Raw genomic sequence first — 27,082 nt, 5'->3', positions numbered from 1 at the left:
TGTGGTTATATTTCTTTATTGTTTGTGAAAATCACACAAACGGATACAACAGTCTTCCAAAACAGCAGCACACCTGACATTGTGTATGTTCTGATCTTCACTACCGTCATTAATGATTAAAAGAGACCGGCGAGATTCTAGCTGATTCAAATGACATGATCTATACGTAACAGCCGTTTATTTTTCTCGTTTTATTGTTGTCTTTTTTTTTTTCCTCCTTGCGTGGTAAATAGCGACCTGTGGTCTCTCACACTCCGGCATGGCCTGGCGCGCACGCACACGTACAAGCATTGGCGCGCACGCACACGCCGGGCCGTGACGTCACGGCGGCGCTGGGATGAGCCGGCCGACATGTTCGTGAACGACGCCGCCAAGGACTGTAAATTTGTCAGCAGGGGCGCAGGGAGAAATGGGCAAAACCAGGGCTTCACTACTGGTCCTGCAGAACCAGAGGCAGGGGATTGGTTACTGGGCAGACGCAGATATTCTAACTTCACGAGGAGTAAAGACACCCAAGTAGCAGATGGTTGGGGGAATGTCTTGAGTATTTTTGGAAGAATAAGTTCTGTCTTAACCTGCTTGGTTAAGGGGTGCCTCCCTGGGTTTGCACCCCTGTTCAGAGAGGGGAGATCACCAGAAAGTAACTGCAAGGACGGAGATGGGCTAGAGGCAGGATACATCAGGTGGAAAGACCGTTGTGTGTGCGAGATGGATATATACAGTCAAACTGGTCCTGGTGTGTGTGCGTGTGGCCCTGTGATGGACTGGCGTCCCATCCAGGGTGTACCCCGCCTTGTGCCCGTTGCTTGCTGGGATAGTCTCCAGCTCCCCCCGCGATCCTGATCTGGGAAAAGCAGTCAGAAAACGAATGGATCGCTGAATATGTATATACAGCCACCATCTGTAATGATTCTTATTCAGAACTGCAGGGAGAGATTGGCTCTTTATCGTCATCCCTCCCAAGCTTCAGTTAAGAACTTCCATTTGCCTTTTTTTTTCTATTTTCAGATTGGATCTTGGCATTCGTGGGGCAGTTTCCTCAAACCTCATACCACGCCAAAACATTTCACGGTTTTGTGCTCGATTTGGAATGTGTCAGATCCATCCATGAATTTGTTCTGCAACTGGGGATTTAATTACTGGTCTGAGAAACTGGGACTGCAGGGGGGCTGTCCTCTCCTGTTCTTTCACAAAACTGCGCCTACCACCGCGGTTTCTATAAACGCCGTACGTAAACCACCCTCCTGAATGGCGGTGAAGCACAGCAAGCTAAGAAGTATCAGGAAACCCCCCCCCCCGATCAGACTCAGGTACTGGTTTGGGTTTGGTGTGGGTTGTCCCAGTAAGGACCATTACAGACGTTTTCCACAGGTCTGAATACGATACATGAGATCCAAGCCAGCAGATACAAGGGTCTGTCTCATCGCAGGTGTGTTCACTCTACAGTAGCAGCTCATTCTAAAATAGCAGGGATGGGTGTGGTAGGGGTAGGGGGGGGTAGCCTTTCCGGTGAAGGAGCAGGAAGTTGTAGAATTAAAAATAAGTAAGTGATCCTTGCACTTTTCTGGACACTCTGTTTAAAGCACGTTATTCTCCTCCACCAACACCATTGCGTGGGAGAATGTGACAGCTCTTTGTAGTAGGACTGTGATTGTTTGGTTTTAATGCATGGCTGTCTAGGTATTGTTTAATAATAATTCCCTACACTTATATACTGTAGCTCTTTTCTGGACACTCCACTCAAAGCTCTTGACAGGTCATGGGGATCCCCTCCACCCCCACCAGTGTGCAGCCCCACCTGGATGATGCTCCAGTCCTCTCCCCACACACCAGCTCTCAGTGGGGAGGAGAGCAGAGTGATGAAGCCAGTTCAGAGATGGGGATTATTAGGAGGCCATGACTGGTAAAGGCCAGGGGGAAATTTGGCCAGGACACCGGGGTAACACCCCTACTCTTTTCGAGAAACACCCTGGGATTTTTAATGACCACAGAGAGTCAGGACCTCGGTTTACGTCTTATCTGAAGTATAGCACCCTTTTTACAGTATAGTGTCCCCGTCACTATACTGGGGCATTAGGACCCACACAGACCGCAGGGTGAGCGCCCCCTACTGGCCCCACTAACATCTCTTCCAGCAGCAGCCTCAGCTTTCCCAGGAGTCTCCCATCCAGGTACTGGCCAGGCTCACACCTGCTGAGCTCCAGTGGGGCTGCCAGCTGGGAGCTGCAGGGTGATATTATCAGTATGAACGTTAATTAGCTCTTGGCATTACAGCACTGAGAGACAGAACTGTCTGAAGGACTCTCTCTTTTTACCCTTTTCTGGGATAGATACGCTTTTATCTGTGCTATTAAGTAAAAATACCCTTATTTCATCCCGGAATATTACTTGTATTTAAAGTGAGATATGTATCTCGAGGCAGAGGGTTGGGGAGTGAGGAGGCAGAGTCGGAACGTCTCTCAGACAGCGGGGGGCCAACAGTGATGGCTGTTAACCAGTGCCCTCTGTGGCGGTGACAGTCAGCTGCTTAAATCTTGGCACACAAGTGAGATGGATGTCTCAAGCAGGCATTTGGGGAAACTGGAGGTGGCAGGTAAATGTGTCAGATTGCCAGACCCAGTTGGCCCTTAGCTCTAAAAGTCCCCAAGATGGGTTCTTCTAGTCACACAGAGCAGGATCTGTTACAAGAAGGTTAAATATCGGGTACCACTGTAATTTTATAGGGGTGTGTATACATAACCCTGCTACAATAAAATGAGCACCCTCCCCCCGAAAAAATAATTAAAGGAATTGATCGATCAATATCAGCCTTCCAGACGAAAGTCTGTGTGAGGCCACGCTGATGTGGTTGTGACTGTTCTACTTTGTGCTCGGTGTTGTACCGCGGTGAATATGGCAGGGCTCTGTCTATACGCACACGTAAACATCTATCTGGATATCTATAAATATACTGTACACTCAGGAAGGAGTAGGACGACAGTAACGGGAACGATCAGGAGGAAGTAAAGGCTTCCTGGGCAGGTTCAGAAGAACGGGACAGCTCAATTATGACTGGCGCGACTGGAATATCTGACCGCGTTGAACGGCGGTGCTGTGATGATCATCCCTTGATAAGCTGGAGTGCTGGGACGACGACTCCCCCTGCAGCTGCTCTCGTGTTCGATTTTTCATCTCGCGTTAGTTGTGGCGCTTTTCGAAATTGCATTCAACGTGGTCTTGGATAACGCGTGACCCTGTAGCGTCTCGAAAACAACGCCAAGGGCCCATAAGTCAGTGCACAGCCCCTCTCCTGGGGTCTTTTATGGGCTGAGGGGCACTGTGGTATACCGGTACAAATTGGGACTGTCCCTCCCCCCCTGAACTGAAGCTTCAAGGAAAACCCAAACAAGAGACGGAGCCTCGGAGCCCCCCCAAAGTCGGTTACACACCACGACAGGCACAGAATCACGAATGGGGTTAACACTTCTAGATGGACGGGACAGTGTCACAGCTCACAGAACGGCGCACGACGGGACAGGACGTATTTACAGGACGGCCCCAAGGCTGCACACGCACAACCCCTCTGGCCCTGACATACACCCCCCAAACCCCCCCCCCCCCCCCCCTCCTCTCTCGCTCTCTCAGGAAAGTCGGCATCTCAGCGTCAGTTGTCTCGCAGGTCAGTGGCAGCTCTGTGGCAGGATTCACCCTGGGGAGAAGAGACGGAGGTATCAGAGGAGGCTTCTAAACTTTCTCGCCCTGGGCGGACAGCACGTGGTTCAGGAAAGGGGGGGGCCCCTGTCGTTAGTGGGCTGAGGGCAGAGCTCCCCCGTGTGGCCGTGCCTGATTGGCTGTCAGTTCCCAGCGACACTGAGGACTGAGGACCAGCTTGACTTGGGGATTTATGTCCTTGGTCCTGGGATATCGGTTTCTGTTTGCTGTTTAGAAAGAGAGAGAGCCTGTATTATCCCTGGGTAGGGGAGGAGGGAAGATGTTTTACAGCAGCAGTGTTGGTGTACAGACAGAAGGAGGAAAAAAAAGGTCATAGAAGGTCAAGTGTTAAGTAAGGATCTGGCTACAGGTGTGAATGAGAATTTGAATCTGTTGGTTTTGGAGCTGGGGAGTCCGTATCTGTGTTCTGATGGGAGTAACTGGAAGTTATTAAAACAGGGGAGTGTGAGGGATCGTCGCAGATGGATGTCGCTTTACGCGAAACACGTGAAGGGTAGATAGAGGAGAGGGCTGGGAGATCAGCACCAGTGACCCGCTGACATGTGTCCACAAGGCTGGAGTTTCCTGGCTGAAAGTCTGGTTTCCGCTGGGGAATGAGCTGCTGCCCAGTCACCTGACCGGTTGCAGGTAGCTGATTGGCCAGGTGCCTCTTCAAAGAAACAGAAACAGGAAGAGGAAGCTTCCAGGGCGTCAGTCGGGGGGGGGGGGGGGAGTGGATACCTGTGGCTGGACCCTGTGTGCACCACTCACCAGAGGAGAAGCACTGACCACCTCCTGAGGAAACTGAGTTGTGAAGTTTTTGTTCAGAGTCTTGGAGCGAGAGAAGAGTCTGAGAGACTGCTTTGGCAAGGACTTGGTTTGGTTTATGGCCGACAAGCAGTGTAGCTGTTAGGATCTGCGAGACGTTGAGGCAGGAGCTCAAGGGAGAGCTTCGGCTTTTGTTTTATTGGCTGAGTTCTGGGGTTTTGTTTAAAATAAGTGTTTTGAAAACCTTAACAGTTGTGTGGTGTGTTTGCTGGCCCAGACCTGCCCGTTTGCTAAGATACTGTTATGATGTCCATGGGAGTGTCACAAGTGGGATTTAAACTAACATAAATTGAGTGCTACAGATATGTATTTTTTAGTTATGGGGCTCGAAAGGCTTCCATACAGCAGATGCTTAAAATCTGTACTTATAATCTATGACTCTACTCTGTATCTTCTAGCTCATATTTCTTTCCCATTCATTGCAGTGTTCTGTCTCAATCCCTTAAAGTATATATATTCTTACAGTCATAAAACAGTTATTGTATGTAGCATATCTGCTGATGGTTTCAGTGTAAACTTTCAAAGCAGTTATGTGCTTTAGCAAATTATCTAACTGAGACGTTAGAGACGAGTTTAACTGCGTTTTGGTGGCAAAAGGCTTTTCCATACATTTTTGGTGTTAAAATGCCAACAGCACCTTTTGTGTTAATTTTAAACTTGGTGTTACATCTGGACATAACAGAAACCTAAGGCTTGTCTCTGGGTTTCACTGGTACTCTTGTCATCTGTACTGGGGGAGAAGAGACTCTTTGCAATAAATTGACTTAGCTGGTTCTTGGGCCCTGACATTCTGGTCTTATTAGAGAAAACACTCATCCTTTTAGACAGCAGGTAATGACAGATCCCCTAACACTCAAACTCCACCCCTCCCCGAATTGCTGACCAAGGAGACGTTGACTCATGGTGACAAGCGTCTGATTGTGTTAGTCTTACCCAGGAGAATCTCTTCAGTTCTCGGTTTTGGGAGCTTCTTTGGCTGCAAAGAAGAAAAGAGAGAGGGATATTAGTATTTTGGAGCACACTATGAAAACTGCCAATCGCAGATCAGCGTTTATCGAAACCGATCGACGCTAAGATCCTGCGTTTTGTGTGAGCTATCGTCCAGTCGCTGTGATCTAGGACGACAAGCCATACAGCCATCAGAGACCACTATGTATGACCGATTTCATTCATCACAGCGAGATGTACTTTAATAATGTGGAAATCTTGATGAACATCCAATGGCATTCACCATCGCCTCCATATCGTAAGTGTACGCGCACCAGTACGCTCACCACACACACCAGCTCTCAGTGGGGAGGAGAGCAGAGTGATGACGCCAGTTCAGAACGTGGTTAAACTTCTACTGTTAGCAATTCACCAATTGTGCAACAAGTGTCTTCTACAGATGCACTGATCTGTGGTGCCCATGTTCATGTTTGTTGTTTAACTTGTCTTGAGCCTCCAGCTCAGGCTGCTCATCAATCCACTACCTCCACCTCTCTTGCCATGTAATAATACGCAACATTGTATAGATCTCTGTACGGATCATCTGGTCTTGTATGTAGATAATGTTTCTCGATCCTGGCTCACCTGCTCTTTCAGATTATTTTGGTGCTCCAGGAGGAGTCAAAATCAATGCAAACCTAGAGACAACGTGCAAACTCCACTCAGAGGAGAATAATTCAGGGCCGGGTGACTCTGCAGCAAGCATTTAACACTGCTGGTCTCTGTAAACCACTGTGGATAAAAGCATCTGGTCATTGTTTGTGCAAAGCAAGCCTCACGCTGCGTGACGCCTCTTACCCTTGGAGGCGATGAGAGTCTCCCCCTGGGCCTCCTCGTCCCCAGGAGCCCTACAGGAACCAAAAAGTGGGGGTCAGAGGGCTCCCATCAGCACCCCTCATTCCACAGCACTATTCCAGTTATCGATGATGATGTGCTGATTCACCATGTAGGTGAGGTCAGTGAGTATCTGCCTGTACCTGTATGTGTACTGTATCCAACCAGGCTTCCAAACAAGTTCCTTTGTAATAAAATAGACTTAAAATAGTTACGTATCCATTTACGTAGAACAAGTGTTAGTTGTCAGGAATAATAGAAAAGAATTATTTCTGTCGTTGGCAACAACCCGTCACCTGATTCAGATCTTTTTTTATCAATTTTAATTTGTCTGGGTTGTAAGATTTTAAGTGGGGGAAAATGTGGGTCTGCTTATTGCCAAGGACACTAACCGAGCCCTGATAGAAATATAGTGCAGTATTGTACTGGTGTATAACTGTGATAGTACAACCTGAGCTGTGCTGGTATTATGCAGGGGAGCTAAGACCTGTCATGCAGACTGCTCCTGTTCATTTATATTATAATTTTAATACAATTAAAATATAGGGAAATGAGTTTCCCATGTATCCCAAAATGGCCACTATACTCATTTTTTTCCCCCCCTCAAAATGTAAATGGCATTGCTTAGGATTAAGTCATTAATGCCGAATTTTGGCAGGATGTCATTCCTGGCACAATCGGATTCAATTTAGCCGGTTCATGGGCCTAATAGTCATGGGCAACATTCCATGAACATCTGAAAATCCTTTCAAACTCTTCTTTTTCACAACCAGAACCTGGCCAATGAGAGGTTTGGCTCTCGGCTTGGCTCAGCAGAAGCTGTCGACATGAAGTTCGGATCATTTGCGCGTCAATACCAAAAAAGTTGGGGGGGGGGGGGGAAGAAGATGAAAACTCTGTACAATGTGCAGGGAAGCCACAACACGGAAATAATGAACGTTACCTGGGCTTCTGATTGAAACTGCAGCGGCATCGCCTGCCTGTCAGGAGATAGAAACGGTCAGGCTCTTGCAGTTGTCGAACGTTTGTCTTTTTTCCCCCCACAAAGCGCTCAAGTGAAATGGCCGTTGGTGGCGCGCTCCGTCTCCCGACGGACGTCTTGAGCAACCCAGGCTTACTCGAGAGAGGAAGGCCCTCTCCGCGTCATACAAATGAAAGAAGATCTTCTGACCACTCTTTGCCCGTTAAGGAGGGAACAGGAAGACGAGCATTTAGAGAATCGCGTAAACATGCCGGTTTCCATGACAACTGATGGCACGCCTCTCAGATGGGACGCTGTTGCCCGTTAGAGACAGGAGCCTGATTTCTGCTCCACAGTCAATGGCCTCTCTATGATCTGCTGAGTTTTGGCAAGTAAGGCTGGCGCGAAACTCAGTTCAAACCCCTGGGCACCAGTTGTTTGAACCCTGCATGCGGTAAGCTTGGTTTTGCCTCCGGTGAACACGTACTCCACGCTAACCTGGTAAAACCAAGGAATGTTCCTGCAAGGATGTTCAGATCTGATGTTGGGAAGTCGTCCATCTGTTTTCTAACTGCTGGTTTCGACTCCGGGTAGCAAGGCATCTCGGCATGCAATGGGCACGAGGCACAGTACACCCAGGGCAGTATGCCAGGCCATCACAGGGCACACACAACAGACTCAAACCAGGGTCAATTGTCCCAGCAGCCAATTAAACTACCAGTATATCTTTGGGCTGGGAGACGAATACATAGGGGAAACGCCTGTGAAGATGGGGAGAACATGCAGAGAGCACCCCGTGTATCCATCCGAGGGCCCCAGTTCTGTGAGGCAGCAATGCCAGCCACTGTGTCACCACGGTGCCCATACAGTACCGAAACTGTCGGGTGGCTTAAATCAAAAAATGAATTGTGCAGTGAGCTATCAAATGCTAAATCTGAGTTCCCTACGGACATAACGTCAAAATGAAACCAGCTGAACTGTGCATTGCAGGGCGAGATCATATGATCTTATCACTTCTCATCAGATGGTCAGTAGTTTGAACGTGCTGAAATAGAGACTGGGTCTGTGGTCCTCACGCTCAAAGAATAACATGTTCCTGCACTCTCCTAGTCTGGAAACACTCCAAGACCAAGACAGATCCAGCCAAAAGTGTGAACAAGAGAGTTCAGGAATGTTGGTCTTGAATCTATTTATACATTGTTGGGCCGGCTACTGAATTCATGTCTGATTTAGATAGTTGTGGAGTTGATGAGGGTACAAAATGATATTGAGATACAAGTCGGGTCAGGGACAATGGTTTGGAACGATGAGGTTGTGCTAAAGTTGACTGTGCGTGAGACTGAGCTACACGCTCCACTGGATTGAGATTTGGGGATTGTTGGGACAAAGGAAAAAGGTGGAACCGAATCTCAAGAGCATCACGCCAGTTGTCTATGGACTGCCAGGTACAAAGTCGACAAGTTCACTTGGGCCTGTGCGAGTGGTTCTGCTTGCATGGATGTACTCACTCAGGATTAGGAGGATGCCCAGGGTGAAGAGCACCACTGCAAACACCAGCCCTCCAATCCTCAGGCTTTCGTAGTCTAGGAAGAGAGAGGAATATTGACAAATTTGCTTCGGACAGCCTTAGATTCTAAACATCCTGGAATACAAACATAGAGATGACTGATAGTACAGACAGGATGGACTTGGCCTTAATAAAAAAAAAAATAGGAAGAAGAAACCAGAAATTCCTATCGTGACTGCAATGGAAACATCAAAGTTATTCCCCTTTTGTAATGAAACTCTATAATGCTCGTACAAAAAAAAATCAATCTGTCAATAATAATTCACATATCAATATAAGTAGTTAAAGACGGGAAGCACACAGAACTGAACAGGGTTAGAGAAAAGGTCAACTTGGGCTAGTTAAAAGAGAAACGGGTAAAAGTCGATACGATCGAGATAAGCACTCCTTTCTTAAGAATGAACTCTGACATGATTTCCAAGATGACACCCCTATGCAGCCAAAAACTGCATCATCCCTGTGACACCCCAGTGATGGAGACCACCTGCTAAATTGCTGAAATGACTGCTAAATTGGGAAAGTTTGGATAGCCTGGTTTGGATAGGAAATGGGGGATGAGCAGCCCAGGAAATGGGAAAACAAAGGGTCAATGACGGGAGTCTGTGTCCATCTTGCACACCAGAACTCTACTTACTAATCCATGGCACCTCCACTTGACTGTTTCAGCCTGCTCATACACACATGTTCCCCACATTTCCAGATGGTCTCCTTACCGTACTCAAAGGGGCTGAGCTCTTTCACTTTGTCATCTGTACAACAGAGAAAAACAGGGGTTAGACCTGAGATCTAAGTATTACAAGGGCCAACTATTTACGGTATGTCTAGACTGGTAGGCACTGTTTCGACAGTCTTTGATTTCAGGTATGCACAACAGTGTTTCTTGGTTTAATTAACATCTTAACCAGCTGTTTTGTAGGAAGAAACAAACTTATTTGGTACATTGGCAAGCATGAGTTAAGAAGTTCAGGTGGGGAGCTGCGTCAGCATGCGTAGGACAGGTGGAGGTTTATTCCCCGCTGAAAGGAAAAGAGACATGAAGTTTCAGGTGTGGAGCCTTCTACAGGTGTCACACAGCCGAAATGTTGTCAGTTTTTTTTCCTTTAAGTACGATTTAAGACTCCATGATATTGATCTCCAGGTGATAAGTTAGTGGATAGGCATGATATAGATACATGGTGTAAATTCTTGTGCATAATTGTTCCCTTATTTAAGAAAGGGCAGTGTGGTGGCTCTGTGGCTAAGGATCTGTCATTGTGTCTTTAATGCACTTTTTAATTGAAAGTCACACTGTACTCATTTTAATAAGTCATAATATTTTTTTCTGTTGCAGTTTCGACTATTGGGTACAATGGCACCTTTAATGGTAGAATTTAAATCAAATGCTAATTTATTGCTGTTCCATGTATTATACAAGACAAACATGTTGGTTTGTTGCTTTTGTGCCAAATTGAAGAATACTATTTCCAGGCTGGACTTTGGGTTTTGAGACTCCATTTCTGGACAAGCTAAGCTTGCAGTCTTTTAAAAGGCTCGAAAGCAGAGCGAACAGGCTTATAAATCTGGATCCTCTTGTTATTTTTAAACTCCTTGCTTTCTGAAAGGAGAGTGGATTTTGAATATTACAAGGTTAGGAATAATTTGGCAATGTTTCAAATGATGGGTTTTATCACGGCTATTCTGGGTGAGCTGCTGCTGCACCTGTGATTTAAATTATACTTTTTTTTTGTAGCTGCATTGCTAATTGGACAAGGAGGTGTTAATTAGCATGGCTGTATAATTGAGATTTTTGGGTTGTGTATATGTATAAAGTTTTTATAGTTGACTGATTTAAAATGGGGGGGGGGGGGGGGAAAGCTCTTTTAGGTGCACAACATTTCACATTTGAATTAATATTGGTGCAAATTAACAATTAATGCACCTTAAACCTAGCAACTACATCCTGACAACAGACATTTTAATTACCATTTCGTTTTCAAGAGCTTACTGCATACTTGCATAGATTCCTGCAAGCTTTAGAACGGAAGTAGACTGCATTGCCTTCCTCTCCTTGTCTAACAACAATAACTTCACTAATTTCTGATTATCAGAAGCTTAGCTAAGGCTGGAACTGGTCGTCAGAGGAACGACCAGGGAAAAGCAGATTGCAACTGAACATCTGGTGGTGAATCACTAGGTGGAGCTATTCCCTCCAGAGGTGTTTGTTGCTACAACTCTCTGGTCAAAATCCCTCTCGAGGTTTGATTGCAGAAGGGGGCTGCACATCAGTGGTGAATGAAGTGGGTCCCCTTGCATAAATACTGGATTTTGTAACCTTTTGGGATGCATTCACTATACACATGCAAAATTTCGCTCTGATCAAACAAAAGTTGTTTTTAATGTGTTCCTGGAAAATGCCACCTTAAAATAGTCTGTTAAGTCTATTCTTAGGGCTGCATGATGGTGCGGTAGTTAGCATTGCTACCTTGTAGTAGCAATGGGTTGAATTCCTAGGGTGCTACAGTATCTGGGTGGAGTTTGCATGTTCTCCCCATGTATGTGAGTTTTTTCCTCCTGGTGCTCCGGTTTTCTCTCCCAGTCCAAAGACATGCTGGTGGGTTGATTACCTTCTGGGAAAATTGGCCCTGGTGTGCGAGTGTGTGCCCCGTGATGGACTGGGTGTCCTGGGTGTGTCCTGCCTTGAGCCTGTTGCTTTCTGGGATTGACTCGGGCTCCCCCAAGACCCTGACCTGGATGAATGGATGGAAGTTATTCTTTCAACCTCATTTTCTTTCTCTGGGCTCGTTTTTCTGTTTTTGCAAAGGAACAAGGACGGGCTTATTTTAATGCTGTAAAGAGAAGAAGAGAAACGCAACATTTCGGCTGTGGAGCCTTCGGGTGTGGCGTCCTCTCAAACCCACCTGAGGAAGGCTCCACAGGCGAAATGTTGCGTTTCTCTTCTTCTCTTTACAGCATTAAAATAAGCCCGTCCTTGTTCCTTTGCCGCCTGCGCATGCTGACGCGGCTCCCTAGCTTGAACTAGGTTTTCGGTTCTTGTTCGAAATCGTGAACGGGATTCGGGGCCCCAAGATCGCAGGCGCCTCACCTGTAGTACTGGAGTCCGCCCCCGCTGCAATCAGGAGAAACACAACGTTAGACCGGGCCTGACACGCCCCCAGCAGGGGCTCCCAGCATGTCCTTCCCCACTGAGAGGGGAAGCTAGGCTTTCCCTGCGCGAGCTGCAATCGCCATCCTACACCGCTGAGAGCGGAATAACACCCAGAGAGCAAGAGCAGGGCTCCCTGAGAACTGAGAAGGCATATCCGTTTGGCAGAGGGTTATATCCTATTTTATGCTATAATTGGAAAAGCACAATGTCAGGGCCATACTATGTCTGTCTGTAAATGTACAAGTCTGCCCTAAAGGGAAACGAGCATGTTCAGGATGAAATTGCTCTGGGTTTGCTTGAAGTGGATAAAATGAGGATCTAATGCCTGTTTACATGGGTGTTCCTCTGGGTGTTCTGATTTCCTCCCACAGTCCAAAGACATGCCGGTGGGTTAATGGGCCCCTGGTGCGAGTGCGTGTCCTGTGATGGACTGGCGTCCCATCCTTGGTGTACCCTGCCTTGTGCCCATTGCTTGCTGTGATAGATTTCGGCTCCCCTCGGAAACCTGAATTGGATGGAGTGGCTGGAAAACGGCAGGCTGGATAACGACATCCGGTGTGTTAAAAGTAAACGAATGCGGCGAGTTAAACTAACAACACATTTTTGGGCTACGCTGCCAAGCCATGCCCACAACTGCGCATCGCCAACGAATTCTGCTAACACGAGCCCTTCGGCATAAACATGTTTGCTGATTTTTCTGCAGGCAATCTGTTTTTGGGGCTTCGAAGTAACGTTAAGCGCATCCGTGCCGGTTGCCTCGAATGAATCATCCAGCTCGTGACGCCGACTTCGAAAAGAAGAAACAGCCAGGCGCAACACGCGCTAAAGGCTCTTGCGGTTTTGGTTAACGTTTTGTTTAACCGGCTTAATCTTCAGTTCACTTTCTGTGTGATCTGGCTCTCTTGGCATCGAACGGGCACGGAGTCCCGTTCGTCAGGGTACTAAGAGCAACGTTTAGGGCCCTGGTGGAGGGGGGGGGTCTGAGGTCTGCCGGTCTGTCTTCCCTCCCGGGGATAAGTCATGAGAGTCGGGCGTTCGATGAGGAGGGAGTCCGTTGAGTACATGGGTTCAGTACGGGTATCCACGCTGTAGTGGCCTTCATTGCCCGTGTGATGGATTTCTTACTGATCTGCGTACAAAAACCTTCCATTTCCTCCCTCTCCTTCATGCCTGGAGGGAACTGGGGCATGAAGAGACGATGGCGTCTCACCACCCCCCCTCCCGCCATCGTCTCTTCATGCCCCAGTTCCCTCTAGGCTCCCTCGCCTCAGACTCTCAGCCTGAGAGAGCGAGCGAGACGGGGAGAGAGAGGAGGGCCACTCTGCTAACGAAGAGCTAGTCTTCCACAGCAGGCTGGGAAAAGGGTTTTGTTTTTTTGCATTCTCCTTTCAAGAACAGTTGGGGGGTCTTTTTTCCCCCCACTCTAAGAAAACAGATGACCTAGATTGATTGATCGTACTCTACGTGCAGATCACTGCCTGCAACTCTTGTTTCCAGCAGGGCTTTGCGTTTTCCAGCACGGCCACTGAACTCAGTCCCAGGGGGCATTTGGACTTTGCTGCCCTACTCTCTAATGCCCGGGGGAACTGCGCAGAGGGAGCCCCACAGCTTACAGGTGGATGAGTCTGGAGAACTCCCCACCTCCTCTCCTGCAGGCTTCCTTCACGATCCCAACACGAGCACTTTCATCCCAGGCTCCCATTGGATTATGTGTTGATCCAAGGACAGACACTGACAAAGGAATGTGCGTGCGCGCGCACACATGCACACAGTGACAAAATAATGCACACACAAACATGCACGCACAGGCAACCTAATTCACACATACACGCATAAAGTGACAAAATAATACACACACACATTGACACACTAACGTGCACACACACATGCACATACACACACATATAGAATAGACATAACGAGCCCTGGGTTTACCATACTACGTTGACCCACTTAAACTAACCCACTCTCCACCAACCCCCTCTCGCCACAGCCAGATTAGTGCATTACTACAACATCTGCGCACACATGTCTTCTCCCACACATACAGACAGACAGCACGCACACACATGCACACTCGGGCTGGGGGAGAAGGGGGGGTGGGGGGGTCGTCGGTAGTTACCAGCCACGTAGACGAGCACAGAGCAGAGGAAGAGCAGGACCGTTTCCATGGCAACTGGAGAGGGGAGAGAGAGCGATACAAGAGTTAGCGGAGCAGAGAAAGATGGGGTGTTGACGACGAGCAGAGGCAGGCACACACAGGGTGGGCGCGTAGATGCCACAGACTCAATGGGTAAGCTCATAGGTTTCCAGCCGTTTGGCAGGTTGCCGGTCCTGTACAGGTGTATTTTGACTTTGTTCTAGCAGCAAATTAATGTTTTAAGTGAGTTACAAAACCGGAAAGGGGACACAGTCTCCTAGTTTGAATTACAAGTCAATGTCCAACACAGATAAAGGATCTATCGCTATACGTTCAGCACTTGGATAATGACAGTCTTGAATGACTTGATACTGATATATTTCTCATGAGCTATCATTGAATGGCTTTTTGAAATAAAGCCTGTTAAGGCTATTCTTAGTGCAGCACAGTGGTTAGCATTTCTGCCTCCCAGTGCTGTGTTCGATTCCTGGGGTGCTGTCTGGGTGGAGTTTGCATGTTCTCATGTTCAAGTGGGTTTCCTCCAGGTGCTCCAGTTTCCTCTCATAGTCCAGAAAAATACTGGTGGGTTAATTGGCTTATGGGAAAAGTGTGTGTGTGTTGCTTGCTGGGATAGACTCCAGCTCCCCTGAAGCAATAGTGGACTGGATAAAGTGATTAGAAAATGGACGGATGTAAATATTCTATAACTACCCAATAACTGCTGGCTGGGTCACCAATGTGGAAGTTAAAGGGGTATCGGCACAGGTGGATAAGCCTTCCCAAAATATCCCAGCTCTGCATCCCTTGTCCTGGGCCACCAAGTCATGCGGAATTTACCAGCAGCTTCAAATTAAGGTGAAGAGATCTGGGAACCCTGACGAGCTCAGTGAATAGAGTAATTGAAGTGTTCGATCCAGTCAGGTGCGTGGCTGCTGGAATGAGAAGCACGTACCCCCTGTGGCTGCAGGAGACTGGGACAGAGGTTTCCCAGTCCTGTACCTGGTGACCCGCACACAGATGTTCCAGCTGAGCCCTCAGGTCCGCTAGCTGAAGGGGGAGCCGCGGCGCTAGTTTTACATTTCGGGGGTCAGAAAGAATTGGCATGGGCGCGTGCATTTCAAACCGCGGCAAAGGTGAAATGTGCACAGTAGACCTTCGGTTTCCATCCCAAAATAAGATGAAATTTCTAAACTGTCTGTGTGGAGTTTGTATGTTCTCCCCATATTTGCATGGGTTTCCTCTCTCACTGCAGTGGAATGTGTGCTGCACAACCTGTACTTATTCGCTCATCCATTACAGTGCATTAGTCAGTACAGTGACTAGTGAGCAGGAAGGGCTGCCTCCCGTCACAATTCTCACGAGCTCTCGCTCTCGACCGTGGTGAGACCTGGGGTTTGAAGCAGGACTGAGACACCATGTCGCAGTTTCCTGGCTCTCTTCCTACCTCAGCTCACGTGCAAGGAGGGTTGGTTTACACTTAATTGAGCAATTTGAACCTTTTCTCACCCCAGAATGCACTGATGTCAAACAGCTTCTCATATCCTCCTCGTGACTTAACCCTGAGTAATAGTTTAGATACAAAACAACACCCCCCACCCCACCTTGAAATGTAAACTACTTTGTATGCAACTACTTTTTTATATACAAGGATTTATATATGCAATATTTTTAGTTGATTTGACGTAATATCTTGGCATGGAGGTTTTTTTTTTAACCGTTTTCCAACAAGAAGACGTAAACGGCAGAAAGCAGCTTTGGTTTTCAAAATACCCTGCTTTAATTGCATCTTTGTTGACATGTTCAGTGACACGCCGTCTGTAATTTGGTTCGCTAAACTGTTGGCACGACACTTAGCTCTGGAAGTCACTGGCTTTCAGCCATAGTCATGGAGGACTCTGGGCTGTTAATGACTTCAATGAGCTGGCTCTTGGCTCGCTCTGACTTATTCAGGTGATTCCAGCTCTCGGGCAACTGGAGATAGTTCAGCTCAGTGCTGAATTATCTAATTGTCCGTTTCAAGTTGGGGGGGGAGAAAATGAAAACATCAGGACCAGGCTTGGTAACCACTGCTCAAGAGAACTCTTCCCGTCATTACAAACTGGTAACGCAGAGATACAAGTAATTATGAGACTGAAGAATAACATAGGTTGAGTGTTATTTGAATAGTCTTGCTCGAGTGCAGCATACATTCAAGATAAAAACAGATTTTAAAAGATCGGCACAGTGGTTAGCAGCGCCGGGTTCAATTCCTGGGGTGCTGTCTGTGGGGGAGTTTGCATGTTCTCCCCAAGATTGTGTGGGTTTCTTCCAGGTGCTCTGGTTTCCTCCCACAGTCTAAAGACATGCTGGTGGGTTAATTGGCTTCTGGGAAGATGTGTGCGTGTCCTGTGATGGCCAGTTGTGATTGGGATAAAAAATGGAAAGCAGACTGAAGGAATAAGGCAGAACTTACAAGTGCTCAAGTGGTTAAGAGAGATTCAGACTCAAGAGAAGAGGGGTGGCTATATTTGAGCAATATCATGTTAAGGGCTAGAAATAATTCCTCCCTATAAAACAATTAAGTCCAAGTCTAAGAACGCGTGACCTAAATTGTTTAACGGAGACATAAAGAAAAAAAATCGGACGAGAGTGCTCTACAGACTACTTAATAGGCTCTGAGATTTGAAACTAGAAAATGAGTATACAAGCTCCAGGCACAGCTGGAAAAAAATACACTATAGAGACAGAAAAGCCGTTGAGTACCACAACAGTAAGGGAACTGGGACAACTAAGTATTTTATGAGAGAGTATGGGTATAAGAGATAGTAAAGATAATAAATGTAATATTTATTATTGCAGGACTTTTACTGTACATTTTGGGTGGTTTTAGCTGGATGGACATATGGAGATTCTAGAGGACCTGAGATAGCTAAGATATATCACTAGACACTGAAGTGTCTCCATCATAATCGGGGACAGGAGCGATGACTGTATTTCATTGAGCCTTATCAACGATATTTCACCTTGAACTTGGACTTTATTGCCATATGTAATGTGTACTGGTACAATGGAATTCTTACTGACAGAAAGTCTCTCGATTTGTTAAAGAAGTGTAAAAAAACACCAAGTGCAGACAGTGCACCAAGACAATTTACAAACAAACAGTAGACAATGTACAAGTAAACAGTTTGAATGTAAACAATACAGATGTGTAAACAATGACTGGAGATGTGCAATAAATAAGAAATCATAATGAGGTAGATGGTGATGGTGTAGGTGTGGTCCGAGGGGGATGGCTAAATGTGTTCACCAATCGCACTGCTTGTGGGTAGAAGCTGTTGAGGAATCTGGTGTGCTTTTGTATCTCTGAAGGAATACAAGTCACCTCTCGCTTACAATAGGAGCAGAGCTCACAGACTGGAGAACTGCAGCTGTAAGAACTATTCAGAAAAGGAAATTAGAGCACAAACACACATTTCACTGGGGACAACAACAGCCGGGGATTGATTGCTTTGTGGATGCTTGGGGAAAAATGGTGAGAAACGTTTGGTTAAAGGGGAACTGCAATCCCACTTTCTCAGACTGGTTACTAAATATCGGTACCAAAATAAACTCATCAACTGTCTCACAAAAGTTTACACATTCCGAATGAAGCACAAAATCGTGAATTTTGTGAAAGTACTGTAACTCATCACCCTGTGGTCTGTGTGGGTCCTAATGTCCTGGTTTAGTGACGGGGACACTACACTGTAGTGGGCGCCGTCTTTTGAATGAGACGTTAAACCGAGGTCCTGACTCTTGGTGGTCGTTAAAGATCCCGGGCATTTCTCGATAAGAGTAGGGAGTTATCCCGGTGTCCAGGCTAAATATTCCCCCTCTGTTTTTACCGTGGCCTCAAATTGTCCCCATGTATGATCGGCTTGCACTTGTCCTGTGATGGACTGGTGTCCCATCCAGGGCGTACCCTGCCTCGTGCTCGTTGCTTGCTGGGTAGGCTCCAGTTTCCCGCGACACCATATGGTAGAAAGCAGTTTGACATGACCATCAGTTAGAGCACAGCCCAGTCAGGACTATATTCCCCAGAAGCCTCTGGGGGGAAGGAGCTGCTGTTCTGTCACCTGAACAGTTACTCAAAGGCAGTTGGTCAGGTGATGGAAAGGGAAGCAGCAGCTCCTCCCCCACCCCCAGAGGCTTCTGGGAAATGTAGTCCTGATAAGGCTGGACTCTCCCAACATCACAGGAAGATTCACAGATGAAAATGTCCTTTTGGGGGAAAAACTCAAGGAAGTGCCATACGGAGATCTCAATAGCATTGTGCAGAGTCATATTTGTCATGGTTGTGGGTAGAGTCGCACTCCTTCGCACATTGAAATGCTTCTGATGTGGTTTGGACACACGTTTTTAAACTTCAAATTGTACAGTTAATCACAGCCTGTACCAATCACCTAATGAGCACATAATTTGGAGGATAACGAGACTCTGATGCAGTTTTTTTCTTAAGGTAGAAAAAGCAAAAGTTCTTGGAGGAAACATCTATTACTCTCCCTCTGCTGTGACGCCCTTTGTAACACAGAGCACTTTACAGAATTACACACCAGCCTGCCGTATAGCAACAGGTGAGCTCTTGGGCTCAGAGGAGAGGAAAACTAAAACCCCCCAGTGGGAGCACAGAAACCTCTGGGGGTCCCAGCGCTAATGGTTACCCCCCCCCTTTAATTCTGCTAAAAATACGCCTGCCGGGACGCCTGCTTATGTAGGCTATGCCACATAAAACAAACAGAGACAGGGCGAAGCAACTCTTTGCAGTGATCTGGACTCTTTGCGAGTTGGATCTAGTGGGAACAGACCTTCAGTGGCTCTGTGCAGCGTGGGCACACCATTGCGAGATTGAAAGCACACTGCTGTGAGTTACATGAGAAAATCTGAATGGCTCTAAATATATACAGTACCACATCTTCATACAGGCTCTGCATTTCCGCGCAGGGAACTGTCCATAGAAACCTTCCTTCCCAAAGCTCCTGGAGAGACCGGAATTAGTGCGATTTGTGTTGTGAGCTTCAGGAGATGTCCAGTGCTTTCAAAAAGCTCCCGAGCTCTGGTGAGGCCCTGCTGTTATCAAGAGATGACTAGGAAGATCTACAAGTTCAGGTTTCATTCACACTGTGGGTGACAGACAGCCATGAGATTTGCAATGAACATAAGAATCCAATACTAATACTTCCTTATATTTATATAGTGTTTTTCTGGACATTCCACTCAAAGCTCACAACTGGCACTGGAGCTCAGCAGGTGTGAGCCTGGCCAGTACCTGGATGGGAGACTCCTGGGAAAGCTGAGGCTGCTGCTGGAAGAGGTGTTAGTGGGGCCAGCAGGGGGCGCTCACCCTGTGGTCCATGTGGGTCCTAATGCCCCAGTATAGTGACGGGGACGCTATACTGTAAACGGGTGCCGTCCTTTGGATGAGACGTAAAACCGAGGTCCTGACTCTCTGGGGTCATTAAAAAACCAAGTACTGACCACGGCTGTGTCGCTGGCGGCGATGGACAGCTCTGCGTCACCGAAGCAGCGCGTCTTCACCTCCGCAGCCTTTTTTCCCCCCATTTCGTTATCTGAGTTTCCAAAAACAATGCCCGCTTTCTGCCTGTATTTAAAATGCAGGCTCTGGGAAGCAGAGCCATGCATAAATAATTGAAGATAATTGGATGTTTGATGAATTATGAATCGTCAGCAGAAGGCAGGGGCTTGAACAAAGCTCATGTGTGTCTTGCGAATGCTCCGCTTGCAGTGGTGAAGCTTTCAGTTTTTAAAGTGTGTGTGTGGGGAACTTTCAGTGAAATTGAAGTACAAGAGAATTCTCCAAAGACAGAAAAAAGGCTCTGTGTGTATTTTTATCTTTCATTTATGCAAATGATTCAACAGCTTCCTAATTCCCTAGAGTTAACTTTTTTGGTAATCTCAGATTTGCACATGATTGCCTACCAGTGTAAGAATACTAATTTGGAGAAAAAAAATTGGAAGCCTCCACATCTATACCTGTGCTCGGGGTTTAGAAGAGAACTATTAAAGTGCTATTCTTTTTATTTATGAATTGTTGGCAGAGTGTTTTCCTTTCCATCTTAACAAGTTGTTTTTTCTCTGAATGCAGCAATCAGCCACTTTGTCTCTGTGATTTAATAACCTAGGAACGGTCACAAACTAGAGGCCATAGAGCTCCTTTAACCCATTTGGTAGTTAGGAGCGAACTGAAAAAAGCCATTGGCTTCAACAACAAGGCTGTTCCACACTCCTGCCACCCTCTGTGTAAAGACGCACCTCCTGGCCTGACTGGCGAATTTGATCTTGTTCCAGACTGGCTCATCGGAGATTGAGCTCACTGGCACCCACTAGGATTCGTTGGGAGAGCAAACTTATGCTTCTTTCCCGACATATCTTGAAATCACCTGTTGCCTGAACACTAGGAAATACTGTCACTATTTATCAGTAGTTTTAGTAAGCACTAAGGTGAAGAGTAGGCACTGACCCTGCAGTAGCAATGTCATTGCTGACAAACTGAAACTCTGGCTTCAGCGAGACAAAACCTCCTGTGATCTCCACTTGCTCATAATAAAATTTAATAGGATCTACAGCAGATCCCTCTTTTAGACCGGCATGCAGATATCCACACGCATTTTCTGTCAAAATTGTCCTTAAGGCACCCTTCAGCAGCTTCAACTGACCAGGACAGGTCAGAGACAGCTCAGCAATCATTTAATTAACGCCACACCCCTCCTCTTTTACTGACGCCATCACTCGCACACCTTTGAAAACGGAAATTTAGATCACGGTTTTCTGCCAGCGTGATGACAAATTTATATGCTGAGATCCTAAAGAACCCACCTGTAACCCACCTTCTATGCCAGATCACCAGTAAAAGGACAAAACAATCACAGTTGCTCTGAACACAAGTGGGATAGGTCAACAGGGAGTTAGCTGTGTAGGGCCACAGCATGTAGCTTTTGTGGGATTGAGAAGTGTACTGTAGCTCTCCCTGCCCCTGCTGGGATTCAAACCCGGTCTCTTGTGGGATCTGAGCACGCAAACGCAGCACCCCTCCCTAGACAGCAAACAATGGCGCCATGCCCACAGACCAGATTCTTTGTCGTAGCAGAGCTCTGCGCTGTCTGTATTTCAGAGGGGGGTGCCCCAGTGCACAGTGCCCAAGAGCAGAGCCCTGTGCCATGGTGCCCCAGTGCACAGTGCCAGAGTGCAGAGCCCTGTGACATGGTGCCCCAGTGCACAGTGCCCAAGAGCAGAGCCCTGTGCCATGGTGCCCCAGTGCACAGTGCCAGAGTGCAGAGCCCTGTGACATGGTGCCCCAGTGCACAGTGCCCAAGAGCAGAGCCCTGTGACGTGGTGCCCCAGTGCACAGTGCCAGAGCGCAGAGCTCTGTGACATGGTGCCCCAGTGCACAGTGCCCAAGAGCAGAGCCCTGTGCCATGGTGCCCCAGTGCACAGTGCCAGAGTGCAGAGCCCTGTGACATGGTGCCCCAGTGCACAGTGCCCAAGAGCAGAGCCCTGTGACATGGTGCCCCAGTGCACAGTGCCCAAGAGCAGAGCTCTGTTACATGGTGCCCCAGTGCACAGTGCCAGAGCGCAGAGCCCTGTGACATGGTGCCCCAGTGCACGGTGCCCCAGTGCCCCAGTGCACAGTGCCCAAGAGCAGAGCCCTGTGACATGGTGCCCCAGTGCACAGTGCCCAAGAGCAGAGCCCTGTGACGTGGTGCCCCAGTGCACAGTGCCAGAGCGCAGAGCCCTATGTCATGGTGCCCCAGTGCACGGTGCCCCAGTGCACAGTGCCCAAGAGCAGAGCCCTGTGACATGGTGCCCCAGTGCACAGTGCCAGAGTGCAGAGCCCTGTGAGGTGGTGCCCCAGTGCACAGTGCCAGAGCGCAGAGCCCTGTGACATGGTGCCCCAGTGCACGGTGCCCCAGTGCACAGTGCCCAAGAGCAGAGCCCTGTGACGTGGTGCCCCAGTGCACAGTGCCAGAGCGCAGAGCCCTGTGACATGGTGCCCCAGTGCACGGTGCCCCAGTGCCCCAGTGCACAGTGCCCAAGAGCAGAGCCCTGTGACATGGTGCCCCAGTGCACAGTGCCCAAGAGCAGAGCCCTGTGACGTGGTGCCCCAGTGCACAGTGCCAGAGTGCAGAGCCCTGTGAGGTGGTGCCCCAGTGCACAGTGCCAGAGCGCAGAGCCCTGTGACATGGTGCCCCAGTGCACGGTGCCCCAGTGCCCCAGTGCACAGTGCCCAAGAGCAGAGCCCTGTGACATGGTGCCCCAGTGCACAGTGCCCAAGAGCAGAGCCCTGTGACGTGGTGCCCCAGTGCACAGTGCCAGAGCGCAGAGCCCTGTGACATGGTGCCCCAGTGCACGGTGCCCCAGTGCCCCAGTGCACAGTGCCCAAGAGCAGAGCCCTGTGACATGGTGCCCCAGTGCACAGTGCCCAAGAGCAGAGCCCTGTGACGTGGTGCCCCAGTGCACAGTGCCAGAGCGCAGAGCTCTGTGACGTGGTGCCCCAGTGCACAGTGCCAGAGCGCAGAGCCCTGTGACATGGTGCCCCAGTGCACAGTGCCCCAGTGCACAGTGCCCAAGAGCCGAGCCCTGTGACATGGTGCTCCAGTGCACAGTGCCAGAATGCAGAGCTCTGTTACATGGTGCCCCAGTGCACAGTGCCAGAGCGCAGAGCCCTATGTCATGGTGCCCCAGTGCATGGTGCCCCAGTGCCCCAGTGCACAGTGCCCAAGAGCAGAGCCCTGTGACATGGTGCCCCAGTGCACAGTGCCAGAGTGCAGAGCCCTGTGAGGTGGTGCCCCAGTGCACAGTGCCAGAGCGCAGAGCCCTGTTACATGGTGTCCCCCTTGAAAAACAGAGCCGTTGGACCATCGGGAGACAAACGCTTCAATTTTCATGACGCCGATTTCAGGGATGAGGTGGCAGGAGGCACTGTGCCGCTGTCAGAGACACAATCTGGCAGCTTTATTCCCAGGTGATGCCATCTGGCATTTCTAGTGCAGCAGAGCTAAGGGACAGTATTTGGCAGGGGACACGGCTTCACAGAGCCCTCCCCGCATGGGACAGGCCGTGGCTGGCTGGTGCCGTTCTCCGGCTTCTTTATCGGGGATATAGCAGACCCTGTTCCGTTTTTTCGTCGCCGACAACTGCTCCCCCTCCCCAACCCGCCTAATCCCGTGGCTTCGCGGTCACGGGAATTGGGTGCCGTTAATCCCCGTCCATCAGGAAGCCGTCCCCTCCGAGCCCAGCAGCTCGGGGAGGAAACTCCGGGAGCAATCGGGGGAGGCTGTGGGCATCCCCGCTAGGAGAGCCGGGGCGGGATCGCAGCGGGAGATACGAGCCGCGTCTGTTTCACACACAGACACGCACCGGGAAGAGCTCGTACCCTTTGCCGGTCCAATTCTGGTCTCCTGTCTGTCCCCCGAACCTGTCTGCACTCCGCGGCCATCTTGCACCCCCAGAACTCTGGGATATCGGAGTCATCTTCCCTGAGCGCTTTCAGATCAAGACTCAAACCCTTCTTCTTTAGAAGAGCTTTAATTGATCTGGTCCTGTGCTTCCCTACTGTATTCCAAACCCGCTTCCGCTATCTCCTCCCACGGTGTGTTTCGGTTGTTATCCTGTAAAGAGCTTTAAGGAGCCACTTTTGATGGCGCTATATAAAAATGTAAATATCAAGTGTATTACTGTTGTGGCGGTTTGTTGAAACGTTGGAGCCGCTGGGCGTCCGTTCATTTCAGTCTCGGCTCCTTATTTATCTGGTTGGGGTTCTACTTACAGTATCGCCCCGGGGAGCAGAATAAACACTGTAAACGTACTGTACGTGAAGGGTACACACGGTATGATTTTAAGTGGAAATGTAGCTATATCCAAGTCCTGCTTCCTCTAAGACGGTTACAAGACGTGTTTGTTCTATTTTCTCTGTTATTCTCTGATTGCAATCGGTAAAGTCCTGGAATACGACAGCCCAGCCAGCGCCCGGCGTGTGCCGGTGTTGAGGGACTTTTGAAAAAGTAAACTAGATGGGGTTTTTTTTATCACTACCCCTCCCGTCTCCTCCCCCCCCTTCCTCGTTTCTCTCTCGGCCGATCTGCCCTCCCGTCCGCCCGTTAACCGCACAAACAGGCGAGCCCGTCTTGAATCTGGGGCAGGGTCTCGCCAGACGGGGCCAAGTGCGTCACCATGCCAACCGCGCAGTGGGCCCGGACGGGCACGAGGGGGGAAGGAAGCCACTTGGTCCCCCTCTTCCCGGAGTAGCAGCCGGGGGTCGCCATGGCAACCGGCGCCGTCAGGTGACTCTGCCATGAAAAGTACCAAAAGGGCCGAGTCGTGGAGGCGCTGGGGGTCGTACGGGGCCCGATACCTGGTTAAGGGATGAGATACAAGACGGGAAACCACGCGTGTCGACTCCCTTTACATTATCACAGACCGCTAAACCGTGACCCACATACCGTACCCCAGCCCACGGGCAACGGGCTTCTCTTGGGCAGCGTGTCGCTGATCGCTCGACCACGCAAGCAAGAGCCGTGTTTTTTTTTTTTGCGTGTTTTGGCCAGCCTGTTCGATATGAACGTTTGCGATCGCTTTCTCTCAGAACTGCGTCTCGCAGCGACACTAAACAGTTGCCTTTCCTCGGCGCCTCTTGACGGACGGGCGGTCGAGGCACAGAAAGCAAACGGAGAATCCTAGAGAACTGTCCACCCGTGTTTTTGTTTTTTTGCGTTGCCGATTTTGACGTCTGTTGGGGTTTTTTTTTTTTAGATAAAACTGAATATTATAACCGCCACTCCCTCTTTTGCCCGTGCTGTCTTGGCGTGATTTACGCAGCCCGGATACCCAAAGATTTTACGTGCCGAGCCGGTGAGAGAGGCTCCTTCGTGTTCGCGTCGTGCGAGGAGCTCAGTGGGACCGAGCTCGGAGGGGGGGGGAAACCAAAAACAACAGCACAGTCTAATTCCATCGCGGACCGCTCCGTGGAGTCCACATGCGTGGACATGTGCTGGGGAAAAAAAGGCGATAATTTCCTGTTTATTTTACGAGGTTCCTAATCCATGCTGTTGCTGTCTTTCACTATTAATGTTGTAGACATTTGCCAACCCCATTTACAGGACAGTGGTCTCGGGGCGCAGGCGATCTAGGCGTTGTTTACTGTACTGGTTCCGGGACCGGTACTGGTACCACACGGCCACCGCAAATAGAAGAAGCGTGATAATTTAACACACAGCACAGCGTCTCAATGATTAAACGTCCGTCTACGTGTGCGACGCGTGGGGGGCGTGTACGCCCGGACACCCGCGGTCCGCCACGGTACCTCCCTGCCTCCCAGCTCGCTGTGCTCGATTTCGCGAGGAGCGCGGAAAAATAGCCTCCGATCCAGCACTTTCCAGACAACAGAGGATGGCTCCCCCCCCCCCTCCTCCTCCTCCTCCCCAGACCCCCTCCCCTCCTGTCCAACCTGTGGATTTTCTCCCGATAATCCGCTGCTGTTCCGACACCCGCGCCGCGAAAATAAAACAAGAAGCGATGCGTTGTTTCTTGTTTCCGAACAAGACTCGGATGTTTTGACCAACTGTAATAATAATAACCCATATTATTATTATTATTATTATTATTATTATTATTATTATTATTATGAGTGTTATTATTGATACAAGGCACAAAGGCTATAATAATAACAACCTTTCTTCCGTCTCTGTGCTTGTCTTCTCCCCTCCCGTGGAAACTGTCGTGCGTGTAACTGCGTGGTGGCGGACTCTGTCGCGCCCCGTCTGTGGCGATGCCCCGGCGCGCCACCGCGACGCCAGGCAGCCGAAGAGGGCACACCCTGGCGTCGCAAAACACGGCGGCGAGGCGACACGCAGCAGCAGTGACCGGAGACACACACACACACACACACACACACACACACACACGCCGGAGCCACCTGCTCGTCCCACGCGAGAAAATTGAGCGGACAAAAAAACAAACAAACAAACCCAACCTTCAGGAAACGGCCAAGTGGAGCGTCGTGGAAACGGCTGCACCCCGCGTGGAAGAAAATTGGAATTGGGCTCAGACTGGGCTACTTCTCCCGCTCTTAGTTATTTCGTAGTAAACAAACCACCCTGTGTGCAATTTCCCACTGATAATCATTGAAAATCATCAACCGGCCAATTAGACCCCATAAACCGGATTACCACAGATTTCCCCCCCTGTAGTCCGCATTCCTCCCGCTCCGGCAGACGGATTAACACCGCTGCTCTTTTCCTCAGTTTATTTTGCACGCAGTTGAAAACAAAGGGGGGAAAAAAAACAAGCAAAATAAAACCAATTGACGGACCGTTGGTATGTACCTTCGCCCTGGTTACAATGAAGCAGCACGGCAGACGTCAAACTTACTGTCTTACCTTAATTATTCCGTATCTAAGCGACCTCTGGCAGAGCGAAGAGAAAAAACCGTTAGCCGCTATTGTTGTCTCGGCAAGGAAGGATTTCGGCTACTTTATATTTCTTTTCTTCGTATTTTCCCTCCCCCTGTAATATTTGGATATTTAAACAGATCTTCTCCCCGCCGGTCTGCTGCTCATTGAGCGGATTCTGGTTGCGGTCGAGGCGGAACACGGCGGAGAAGAGTCTCAGTTTGTTGGTCGCGGCGTTAAATCGCTTCTCCGATGATTTTCCGAAAGGTTTGTCTCTCTCTCTCTCTTCTCTCTCTCCCTCCCTCCCTCTCTCTGCTCTGTCTTCCTCACACGCCCCACGCAGTTGACTGAGCGCGACTGACAGTCTGGCGAGGCGGTGGGCTCGGGTTAGGGGAGGGAGGCGGGAGATATTTCTTTATAAGAAGGATAATAATAATAATTATTAATAATAATGACAGTCCAGAGGAGGAAGCAGCCCCGTTCATTCAACAGATAACCCAGCCCT

General features: G+C 49.0%; 1 protein-coding gene across 2 annotated transcripts; it reads right to left on the bottom strand.

The window, feature by feature from the left end:
* On the bottom strand, positions 1–27,082 carry fxyd6 (FXYD domain containing ion transport regulator 6). 2 transcript variants are annotated; one of them, XM_088939539.1, is made up of 9 exons: positions 26,566–27,082; positions 14,135–14,188; positions 11,950–11,973; positions 9,581–9,616; positions 8,809–8,883; positions 7,283–7,319; positions 6,304–6,353; positions 5,452–5,494; positions 1–3,688 (listed from the first exon to the last, which is right to left on the bottom strand). In XM_088939539.1, the coding sequence occupies exons 2-8, from the start codon at positions 14,181–14,183 to the stop codon at positions 5,466–5,468; spliced, it is 300 nt and encodes a 99-aa protein (XP_088795665.1). In that variant the 5' UTR covers positions 14,184–14,188; positions 26,566–27,082; the 3' UTR covers positions 1–3,688; positions 5,452–5,465. The 2 variants fall into 2 exon arrangements, with proteins under 2 accessions (XP_088795665.1, XP_088795666.1); XM_088939540.1 differs by lacking the exon at positions 26,566–27,082 and adding an exon at positions 25,859–25,878.

The sequence above is a fragment of the Atractosteus spatula genome, chromosome 22 (genome assembly GCF_055471065.1).
Source record: "Atractosteus spatula isolate fAtrSpa1 chromosome 22, fAtrSpa1.hap1, whole genome shotgun sequence".
In the NCBI taxonomy this organism is placed as follows: domain Eukaryota; kingdom Metazoa; phylum Chordata; class Actinopteri; order Semionotiformes; family Lepisosteidae; genus Atractosteus; species Atractosteus spatula.
Note: the sequence above shows the minus strand (reverse complement) of the source record. Positions and strands in the feature narration are given on the sequence as shown.